Source organism: Topomyia yanbarensis, chromosome 2, assembly GCF_030247195.1.
Source record: "Topomyia yanbarensis strain Yona2022 chromosome 2, ASM3024719v1, whole genome shotgun sequence".
Taxonomy (NCBI): domain Eukaryota; kingdom Metazoa; phylum Arthropoda; class Insecta; order Diptera; family Culicidae; genus Topomyia; species Topomyia yanbarensis.
In genome coordinates, this window is record NC_080671.1 from 67,088,107 (window position 1) to 67,100,509 (window position 12,403).

General features: G+C 41.1%; 1 protein-coding gene across 1 annotated transcript; it reads left to right on the forward strand.

Moving 5' to 3' along the window:
- Positions 1–905: 905 nt before the first annotated feature.
- On the forward strand, positions 906–6,173 carry LOC131679515 (uncharacterized). Its single transcript, XM_058960253.1, has one exon. The coding sequence runs from the start codon at positions 906–908 to the stop codon at positions 6,171–6,173; it is 5,268 nt and encodes a 1,755-aa protein (XP_058816236.1).
- Positions 6,174–12,403: the final 6,230 nt, after the last annotated feature.

Genomic DNA, 12,403 nt, shown 5'->3' on the forward strand with positions numbered 1-12,403 from the left:
ATATATATATATATATATATATATATATATATATATATATATATATATATATATATATATATATATATATATATATATATATATATATATATATATATATATATATATATATATATATATATATATATATATATATATATATATATATATATATATATATGTTCGCATACGAAGAAGAATCCAGCGCCTTCTAGTTGTCATCGTCACCAAAATTCGCCAATCATCGACATTTCATCGACATCTTTACCAATGCCCAAAATTAGACCAGAGAGAAGGGTTTCCGGGACAACATGTTTCCGACTGAGCCACTATAAAAGGAGCAATGACAGCATTGGGCAACCTTCTTGCCCGACTGTGGAGTGAAACGTCAGTGTCATCCGATGTCAGAGAATATTTTCATAAAGTTTATATCACAAGTTATTTTATTTTGAAGTTATATGAAGAACATTATGTAGTAAAGTGAAGAAAAGCTGAAATAAGAAAATTTAGTTTAAATTACCTACTGTTTGAGCCGCCGTTCCTGCCGAAAGTCCGTCACACCTGTACCAACATCACTTACCTGCATCTGCCGTACCTGAAAAAGGAAAAAGGATTAACTCACCTGTAAGTCCAACTCCGCTGCTTTCGCTGATCGCCGTCATCTGGTCCTTCGAGCCGGATAAGTGTCGAAATTCCACTTGTCCGCAACCGCCATCCCATTGTGGCGAATCGAATCGCCATCTTACGTCCGCCATCCTGTGGATCCACTCGGCTGGGAATCGGCCGCCATCCTGTATTCAACTCTACCAAGAGGAATTCAGTTGTACAAGGCACATTTATTGCCTCAAAAAGGTAATTAGTATTCCATTAAGTTTCACCCGTCTCGTTTGAGCTACGCGGTCTTCCGTTTGCAGTTCCCGTTCAAAATGTCTACGGAACGACGCATCAAATCGCTCAAACTACGGCAGCGTAGTATCCAAACGTCCTTCGATCTCATCAAAGCGTTCGTGAATTCTTACGAGGACGATACTGACGCCAGCCAAGTTCCGGTACGATTAGAGCATCTTGTATCGCTCTGGTCAGACTTCAACAAGGTACAAACGGAGCTTGAATCACTCGATGAAGTCGGTATTGAACAGCAGTTCAAGTATCGCACCAGCTTTGAATCGTCCTACTACAAAGTAAAGGGCTTTTTGCTCACCATTAATAAAACACCCGTTACACCATGCGTCGCTTCTAGTTCTCCTTATGCTGGTCATTTCCCTCCATCGGCATCGCACGTGCGCTTGCCCGATGTAAAGCTCCCAGTGTTCAATGGAAACCTAGACAATTGGCTCAACTTCCACGATTTGTATTTGTCACTTGTCCACTCATCGGCAGAACTATCGAACATACAAAAATTCTACTACTTACGCTCTTCTCTGACTGGGGACGCTTTAAAATTGGTTCAAACAATACCCATTAGTGCCAACAATTATGCGGTAGCCTGGAACATGCTAGTGAACCACTACCAGAACCCTGCGAGGCTGAAGCAGACCTATGTGGATGCCCTGTTCGACTTTGCCACCATCAAGCGAGAGTCTGCGTCGGACCTACATTCGCTCGTGGAGAAGTTTGAAGCCAACGTCAAGGTGTTGCAGCAGTTGGGCGAGCAAACGCAATATTGGGACATCATTCTTATTCGCATGCTCAGTATACGACTGGACTCAACAACACGGAGAGACTGGGAAGAATACGCGTCAACCAAGGACACAATATCGTTCAACGACCTCACAGCTTTCATTCAGCGTCGCGTGACTGTGCTGCAAAATATTCACCCCAAAGCCGTCGAAGCACCGGCAGTAACTAGTAATGTGAAAAGGCCAAACTTTCGTCCAGTTGCTAGTAACGGAGCTAGTCAGTTTAATCCCCGAAAGTGTGTCATATGCAGTGAGCATCACCCGTTATACCAGTGTTCAACATTCTCGAAGATGCCCTTAGAAGACAAGGAGAGGGAAGTACGTCGTCATCAGCTGTGTCGTAATTGTTTGCGTAGGGGACACTTAGCCAAAGATTGTTCGTCATCCAGTACGTGTCGCAAATGTCAAGGTCACCATCATACTCAATTGTGTGCTAGTGGGGTTAATCATGGGAAGTCAATAGATTCGTCTGCCTCCAAACAATCATCTTCGCAATTGCCCGAACAGCAATCAGCACCGTCAATATCAGCCACTGTCGTCGAACGTGTCAACTACTCGACATCGAGCCACGGGCGGCAATGCGTTCTTTTAGCTACTGCCGTCGTTATCTTAGTAGACGACAACGGAAACCAGCACACTGCAAGGGCACTTTTAGACTCCGGTAGTGAGTGCTGCTTTATTAGTGAGGCTCTCGCCCAAACACTCAAAGTTCAGCGGAAAAAGATATCACTTCCGATCGCGGGAATCGGCCAATCATTCACTCAGGCCCGCCAGAAATTTGCAACGACAGTACGGTCACGCATCAGCAATTACACTGCTAATGTAGAGTTTCTAGTCCTCCCAAGGCTCACTGTAGACTTACCAACAGCTTCAGTTGACATCACATCTTGGCGAATCCCACCTGAAATCCAATTAGCAGATCCATCATTTTGTAAGGCCAATCCAGTCGACCTCATCCTAGGCGCCGAAGTCTTTTTCGATCTCTTCAAGGTGTCAGGCAGAATTCCATTAGGCGACTCGATGCCAGTGCTTGTAAACTCGGTACTTGGCTGGATAGTAGCGGGAAAGACCACGCACTGCAAGCCCATCGCTCCCGTCGTGGCGAACGTAGCTACAATTTCTGATATACATAAATTGATAGAAAAATTTTGGACATTAGAGGAAGGTCATCCGTCTCCCTGCTATTCGGTAGAAGAAGCGGAATGCGAGGAACATTTCCGTCAAACCGTCTCTCGTGCGCCAGAAGGACGGTATATCGTCAGACTCCCACTAAAACGGGACACACTAGCCAATTTAAGCGATAATCGCGGCACTGCTATCAGACGGTTTCATTTGTTAGAACGTCGGTTAGCACGTAAAGAAGAGTTAAGTCAAAGGTATCGCGAATTTATGGACGAATACTATACTCTCGGACACATGGAACGTGTCGACAACCCGCAAGAAATAACTAAACCGTGTTTTCACCTCCCCCATCATGCCGTGGTACGTGAAAGCAGCTCAACAACGAAAGTACGAGTCGTCTTCGATGCTTCGTGCAAGTCAACCAGTGGACCATCTTTAAATGACGCTCTGATGATAGGTCCAATCGTGCAAGATGAGTTAAGGTCCATCATCATGCGTTCTCGGAAGCATTCTGTAATGCTCATCGCAGGCATTAAGCAAATGTATCGGCAAATTCTGCTGCACGAGCAGGACACTCCTCTGCAACGAATTGTTTGGCGAAATTCAACTGACGCACCCATCGACACATTTGAACTCAAAACCGTTACTTACGGAACGGCCAGCGCCCCTTTCCTAGCCACACGAGTGTTAAAACAACTAGTTGAAGACGAACGAACTAATTTCCCTGAAGCAACTGCTGTACTCGAAAAAGACTTTTACGTAGACGACTTGTTCACTGGCGCGCGAAACATTAATGAAGCTACAACACTACGGAAGCATCTAGAAATTCTCCTAGCGAAGGGCGGATTCGAGTTGCGTAAATGGGCATCGAACGAGGAAGCTGTTCTAGAAGGCATCCCAAATGAAAATCGCGCGCTCCAGCCATCCGTCGATTTCCATCGTGATCAATGCATCAAAACACTTGGCTTGCATTGGGAACCGGCTTCAGATGTACTGCGATACAAAATCCAACTACCCAGTTCGGATACATCCACCTCACTCACCAAACGAATCGCACTCTCACAAATCGCTCAATTATTCGACCCACTTGGATTGGTGGGTCCGGTTGTTACAACGGCTAAACTTTACATGCAAGCACTATGGGCGATGAAGGACGAAAATGGACACTCCTGGGGATGGGATCAAGTACTCCCGAAAGCGATGATAGAACGTTGGATTGCCTACCAATCTCAACTTCCCCTTCTGAACGAGCTGAGCATCGAACGCTGCGTGCTGTGCCCAAATCCAATAACGATTCAACTACATTTGTTTTCTGATGCTTCGGAACGTGCCTACGGGGCATGTGTGTATGTACGGTCAACAAATTCAGCAGGCACCGTCAAGGTCGCCCTGCTAACAACTAAATCAAAGGTTGCACCACTCAAGCAACAAACCATCCCACGATTGGAACTGTGTGGGGCCTTACTAGCAGCACAACTTTATGAAAGGGTCGTCGAATCTCTACAACTACCAGTCCAAACATTCTTCTGGGTGGACTCAACTACGGTACTTAGCTGGCTCAAATCACCATCCACAACTTGGACCACCTTCGTAGCAAACCGTGTTTCCAAAATTCAACAAGCAACGGTGAATTGTACCTGGCGACACGTAGCAGGCAAGGAAAATCCTGCCGACCATCTATCACGAGGAATGACAGCAGAGACACTCCTAGAATGTGTCAACTGGTGGCAGGGAACAACCTGGTTGCACCTTGATGACAACGAATGGCCCATACAATGTCCATTTGCAATCGAGGATCCTGAAGCATCCATTGAGGCGCGCAAAGTAAGTTGCACAGTAGCACCGGTGGAACCCGAACCAGCCTTCATCGACCAGCTCGTCAGTAGATTCTCCCAATATCAACGAATGCTGCGGATCGTCGCATATTGTCTTAGATTTCCTAGAAACTGCCAACTCGCAAAGGAAAATCGACCAGAGAACACCTGCGTTACTGTAAACGAAACACAAGAAGCAGAAACAATTTTAATTAGACTCGTTCAGCAGCAATCATTTGTGGAAGAATGGCGGTTAATCGAAAAATCAATGCCAGTTTCCACGAAATCACGAATCAAATGGTTTCATCCCATGCTATCATCCCCTGAGCGCCTGATGCGCATTGGAGGAAGGATAAATCAATCCCAGCAACCCTACGACGCGAAACATCAAATCATCCTACCGTCATCTCATCATTTGTCAACTCTACTGGTAAGAAGTTATCATGAGCGACACCTTCATGCCGCTCCCCAGCTGCTAGTCAGCATTCTACGTCTCCGGTATTGGATTATAGGAGCCAGGAACTTGGCACGCAAAATTGTCCACAAGTGTGTTGTTTGTGTCAGAGCTCGTCCAAAACTAATCGAACAGTTCATGGCTGAACTACCAGCGAAACGCATCATCGCCTCTCGACCGTTTTCAGCAACTAGTGTTGACTACTGGGGTCCGATACTGTTACAGCCACCTCACCGTCGAGCCGCTGCGCGGAAGGCCTACGTAGCCGTTTTTATATGTTTTTGCACAAAGGCTGTGCACCTGGAACTGGTGGCAGACCTCAGCACTCAAAAATTCATACAAGCACTTAGACGTTTCGTTGCTCGTCGTGGATTGTGTTCCAACCTATACAGCGACAATGGTAGAAATTTTGTTGGAGCTGCTAACGAACTAAAAACTCTTATTCGCAGCAAAGAATATCAGCAAGCAATTTTCCAGGAGTGCAACGAAACCGGAATCAAATGGCACTTTAACCCACCTAAAGCTTCACATTTTGGCGGCTTATGGGAGGCTGCCATTCAATCGGCACAGAAACATTTTGTTCGAGTTTTGGGAAACCGTTCACTAGCTCATGACGACATGGAAACACTATTAGCGCAAATTGAATCCTGCCTCAATTCGAGACCAATAGTGCCTCTCAGTGACGATCCTTCGGACTACAACCCACTAACACCAGGACACTTCTTGACGGGGTCAGCATTGAAGGCCGTTCCTGATGTCGATCTGTCCACTGTGCCTTTCAATCGCCTAAGACAGTGGCAGCAGACTCAAAAAATCCTGCAGGATGTATGGAGAAGATGGCACACCGAGTATCTTTCAACTCTTCAGGCGAGAACGAAGTGGTGCAGTCCACCAGTACAGCTCGCCAAAAACCAGCTTGTTATCATCAAGGAGGAAAACTTGGCTCCCATGCGATGGCCAACTGCTAGGATTCACGAACTGCATCCTGATCCGGATGGCATCACCAGAGTAGTTACACTACAAACACCACAAGGGAAATTTACTCGTCCTGTTGCGAAGCTTTGTTTACTTCCCGTCGTGTCATCTGATGAATCAAAGGCAGCAGAAGCGGATCACCTGAAATAAAATACAAGGCCCTTTAAAAAAGGGGACAAGGTAAGCACCTGTCCAATATTCCCTAAATCCTTTGAACCCGCTACCGGGTCTGTTTTATTCGCCAGAAATAATTGTCAGCAGCAACCGTCGAACTCGTGGCAGCCAATGAAATAAAATGCAGAAACGTCATGTTAGATGATCATCGATTTTGGCGCGAGGGACAAACCGTTCGTTTCATCGATTAGCAGATAGCGGATAGTTGGGATGTTCAAAAATATGTTTTCTGAAGGGGTCAGGATGTTCGCATACGAAGAAGAATCCAGCGCCTTCTAGTTGTCATCGTCACCAAAATTCGCCAATCATCGACATTTCATCGACATCTTTACCAATGCCCAAAATTAGACCAGAGAGAAGGGTTTCCGGGACAACATGTTTCCGACTGAGCCACTATAAAAGGAGCAATGACAGCATTGGGCAACCTTCTTGCCCGACTGTGGAGTGAAACGTCAGTGTCATCCGATGTCAGAGAATATTTTCATAAAGTTTATATCACAAGTTATTTTATTTTGAAGTTATATGAAGAACATTATGTAGTAAAGTGAAGAAAAGCTGAAATAAGAAAATTTAGTTTAAATTACCTACTGTTTGAGCCGCCGTTCCTGCCGAAAGTCCGTCACACCTGTACCAACATCACTTACCTGCATCTGCCGTACCTGAAAAAGGAAAAAGGATTAACTCACCTGTAAGTCCAACTCCGCTGCTTTCGCTGATCGCCGTCAATATATATATATATATATATATATATATATATATATATATATATATATATATATATATATATATATATATATATATATATATATATATATATATATATATATATATATATATATATATATATATATATATATATATATATATATATATATATATATATATATATATATATATATATATATATATATATATATATATATATATATATATATATATATATATATATATATATATATATATATATATATATATATATATATATATATATATATATATATATATATATATATATATATATATATATATATATATATATAATTACTCAAAAGATCTTCCATACGTAACCTTCCGGCGAATACGCTGAATTGTATGACAATAGTAGTACACATTTAGTAACTTATTTGTCAGCTTTGTTGAATCGAATATTGTGTAGTAAGTTTCTCATTCCCTCTTGTAAAACTCGCTTACCGCTGCTCATCTCTTTCGGCATTTAGACGCCCTCGGTCGACCGTCTCATAGAAAAGATTCCTTTCATCGAATCCTCAATTTCCGTCGGAACTCGTATATGAGACGCTCAAGGGATTCTACAAGCTCGAATATCAACTACCTGAAGCAAAACAAATATATAATATGAATAATTTTATAAAAAAAAATCCCTAATTCTATAATCAACTAAGGCTGTCTGACGATTCCAGTGCAGAAGCTAATGATGTGACCATCAATAATACGTCAGACAACCTTAATTGACCCCCCTCGATACCAGTTTGGCTTTACCAATCCGTAACATGGGTGGCGTTATGAGAACAATCGAATAGGAGTTGAGAACAGTTTGAAACAACATCTGATGTTGTTCCAAATGTATATGATGTATATCGAGCCTAGTTTGCATACCGTACATAACTAGACTCACTGTTCTCCGTTCACCCACAAAGTTCCATTTTTGCCGTTAACCCTTTGCGACGTAGTAGGACGTATACGTCCCACCTACTTTTTCTAAGTTTTTATTGGATTTCTAGTTTGCGTTGAAATATAAATACGAATTCTTTCTTTTAATCAACTCTAAGGGATGTAAGGAGTACAAATAGCACAAAAAATTATGTGAATTTGTTAATTACTTATTAGTTATAAACAATTAAAACTAAAAAATCTCGTCTTTTTACAATAAATTCGGCTGTGCCTGAACTAAAAGCCCTAGAGATCTAAAAATGCTCATATAAATTTCAATCGCAATGCGCTACGCCGGGTCACCACCATCGACGCCAAATTTTACATTTATTTAGACCACAAATGGAACCAACAAAACTTTGTGCTGAAAAAAAGATAATTTTGCCCCACTCTAGCATGTAGTTCTACTTTCTGTACATGGTGAAAAAATAGGGAAAATATTAACCCATTCATGCCCATGTTGTTTGTGGACAACAACGTTTTTAAACAGCTATAACTTTTGATTAAGGCAAAATTTGCTCACAAAAACAAGTAAGGCTGATAAATGTGACTATTGCCTTTCACTTGAGTATTAATAGTTTCAAGGACCAGTTCTATAACCGAAGTTATTGCAATTCATCTGATTGGATTCCGATGGAGCAGTGCTGCCAGGAACAGTTTACGATAACGACGGAAAATGAATTTTTTTGTTGCAATATTATTGAAAATTGATAAAACTTATCAATTTGGACTGTCTTTGGCAACATTTTCCACGCAATTGGACTATTGAAAATATTATAGGAGAATTGTATTGTGCATTGGAAAATAAAAATTGAGCAGCTTCTAGCACTGCGAGGGAAGCACCTATCGTTATGAAAAAATACTTTTCGTGTTTCTTGACCCTAACGTTTTCAAGGAAAAATGGTTTTAAAACCCTACATGCACGAGAAAAAAATTGGGCATGAAAGGGTTAAAATGCTTAAAGATTGAGATTAACAGTGTTTCTACATAGACCTTTATGTTATACCTATAATCACAGATGAACATATTGAATGTTTTTGTGCATGCAAAATTCAGCACTATTCTGTACGAGATTACAAATGATTTCTCTAAATGTAGTTCTTCTACGGGGGAATTAGTCTAACGAATCACTTGAACATTTTTTTTTTCCAGAAAATGAATTCCACCAGTCTTTATTTGAAAACTTCAAATTAATAACAATGCCTGGAGATAAATATATTTCTTTCAGCCAATGACGGTATTATCCTATAGTGTACAGCAAACCGTCTGTGTAGCAATCAACATTAGCTATTCTACGGAACCATTAGCGTGCAATTTGATGTTTGTGTAATTCGGTTTATTGGGAAACGATTTTCAATTTTATAGAAGTATCACTTTTCATCTAGCTCGACATATCGGGTTTAGCCTTGTTCATCTGAATTCATCGAATTATTATCTGTAACATACTATTACGTTGCTATTGCAAAGATTTTAATCGTATCTAGCACTGCCACTCGTACTTATTCTGGTTTTCGACTGAGTGGGTCTTTCGTACGATACGGATTTGTATTATCATTCCTTCATAAAACGTATCCTTTCATTAGTGGTGTCGAGTAATGTTTTCACTTCGAGGATTTTTATGCATTTTTCATTCCATCTTTATTCCAACGACACCAGCTCAGTGCAAATGAATGTTACAGCATGGGGAGACAAAGTAACCGTAAATGTAGCATGTTCCGATCCTCGATGGTTATCAGTCACGTAAACTATTGTTCACATCACATTCAAATGTTCAAATAATTTCAAATTTTATTAGGTTGGTTTAGCAATAACAGAGAAAACTAGGTACTGTCCGCAATCGTACACCTTCACGATACAGTGGAAGCTCACTGAAAGTCAGCATGATAAAATGTTCATAAACCACGCGCCCTGTTCCGGAGAGAGCTTCCATGGCGTTGTTTATTCATTCATTGAACCTGGATGCATATGAGTATCCCACGAAATGTAGTTCACGGAATATAAAATACATTGCAGGGTGTTTTCAATGAAAGAGGAAGACGTGAGAAACAAAATGTACGTACATATCAGTCAAGCTGTGAGTTGTCGCTTGCTTGTGCACCAGGAAACCGACGACAGCACGCGTGTCGAGTAGTTCATGCAAAAGCTAGCAACGTTCAGGAGTTAAAGCGAAAATTCATGAATAGATTGCAAAATTGAATGAGATAGATGTAGTATCCGAGTGACAAACTGACACGTTGAAACCGATTCTGCAAATTTAGGATAGCAACAAAGTTAAATTTTCTTGGAACTATTCCATTGCTCTAGATTTCACCATTTTATTCTGTTCGGTTAATTATAGAAATATTTACTATTAGCAAAAAGTCGTTTCAGGTATTATTTTCCGTACATTGCAATGGGGACACTTTTTGCCTTTCTCAATAGAAAGGTATTGCAATTGCTCTGAAAACCGACGCTTTATCGGAGGTCCGGAGGGCCGAGTGACATGTACCATTCGATTCAGTTCGTCGAGTCCGGCAAATGTCTGTGTGTGTATGTATGTGTGTGTATGTATGTGTGTATGTATGTGTGTGTATGTGCGTCTGTGTGTGTACGCGAACACAATCTCACTCACTTTTCTCAGAGATGGCTGAACCGATTTTCACAAACTTAGTCCAAAATGAAAGGTGCAACGTTCCCATAGGCTGCTATTGAATTTCTAATGGATCCGACTTCCGGTTCCGGAATTACATGGTGATGAGTACGATCACGCAGAAAATGTCGATTTTAATAAATTCTGCAATGAATGTATAATGGTGAAAATTTTTCAAAAATGTGACCACAACTGCTTCGATTTGTAGTACTAGGTCATTAACAGCCATTCAAAGTCTTTTTGGTCACATTGGCCACCATCATCGGTTCCGGAAGCCCCGGCGGAAGTATCCAAATTCAGAATAACAGTCACATCGGTTTCTCGGAGATGGCTAGACCGAATCAACCAAACTTAGTCTCAAATGAAAGATGTTGCGTCCCCGTAAATGGCCATTTAATTTTATCCCGAACCGACTTCCGATTCCGGTGTTACGGGTTGTGGCGTGCGATCACATAGCAAATTGTGATTCAAACCGATACTCCGATGAAAGCAAAAAAGGTAAAAATTTCGCTAAAATGTCTCTCAAACAACTCAGTTCTAGGTCACCGACGGCCAAACAAACTTTCGTTGACTACATTGACCAGACGGTTCCGGAAGTGCCCGGGAAAAGCGGCCATCTTTCAAAACTAGCAAATTCATATCAGTATCACGGAAATGGTTGGGCCGATTTTCACTAACTTAGTCCCAAATGATAGCTATATTATCCCCACAGATGTCTATAAAATTTCGCACGGATCGCTTATATGGTTCCGGAAATATAGACGGAACCGTCCAGTCGCATATGAAATTCCCATATAAACCAGAACTCATTTTTTTTCAAAGGGGGGACCCCATGAAATTTCAGAAATCGAATTCGTATTTTAAACATCTTTAAAATGCATGAAACGTCGAGATTTTATGTTATCTCGAAAAACAATTAACCGAGGGCCGGAGGGCCGAGTCTCATATAACATTTGACTCAGTTCGCCGAGATCGCAAAATATCTGCGTGTATGTATGTGTGTATGTATGTGTGTATGTATGTGTGTATGTATGTATGTATGTATGTATGTATGTATGTATGTATGTATGTATGTATGTATGTATGTATGTATGTATGTATGTATGTATGTATGTATGTATGTATGTATGTATGTATGTATGTATGTATGTATGTATGTATGTATGTATGTATGTATGTATGTGTATGTGCGGATTTGTTAACAAAATGTCCACATCAGTTTCTTGGAGATGGCTGAACCGATTTTTACAAACTAAGATTCAAATGAAAGGTATAATATTCCCATAGGTTGCTATTGAATTTCATTTTCAACCGGAAATTTTCATTTTCTTGTTCCGGATTACGAGTTGAAGAGTATGGTTACAAAACAAAATTTTGTTGATTTGTCCACATCTGTTTCTCGGAATTTTCTGAACTGATTTTGACAAACATGATTTTAAATGAAAGGTCCATCAGCTGCTGTTGAATTTTGTGTGGATCCGAGTTCTGGTTCCTGAATTACAGGGTGATACGTACGATCACGCAGCAAATCCCGATTCTAACGAATTCTGCGATGAATGTAAAAAGGTGAATTTTTATTCTAAAATGTAAACACAACTGTTGAATTTGTAGATCTAGGTCACCAACAGTCATTCAAAGTCTCTTTGGCCACACTGGCCACCATCGGACGGATCCGGAAGCATCCAAATTCAGAATAACGATTATATTGGTTTCTCGAAAATGGCCAGACCGATTTGATCAACTTAGTCTCAAATGAAAGGTGTTGCGTCCCCGGAAACTGATATTAAATACCATCTCCATCCGATTTCCGGCTCCGGAGTTGCGGGTTGTGGAGTGCGATCACATAGAAAACTCCGATTCAAACCGATACCGCGATGAATGCAAAAAGATGCTCTTAAATATACTTACC

Coding starts and splice junctions, on each gene's coding strand:
- LOC131679515 (XM_058960253.1), top strand. CDS start 906: ATGTCTACGGAACGACGCATCAAATCGCTCAAACTACGGCAGCGTAGT.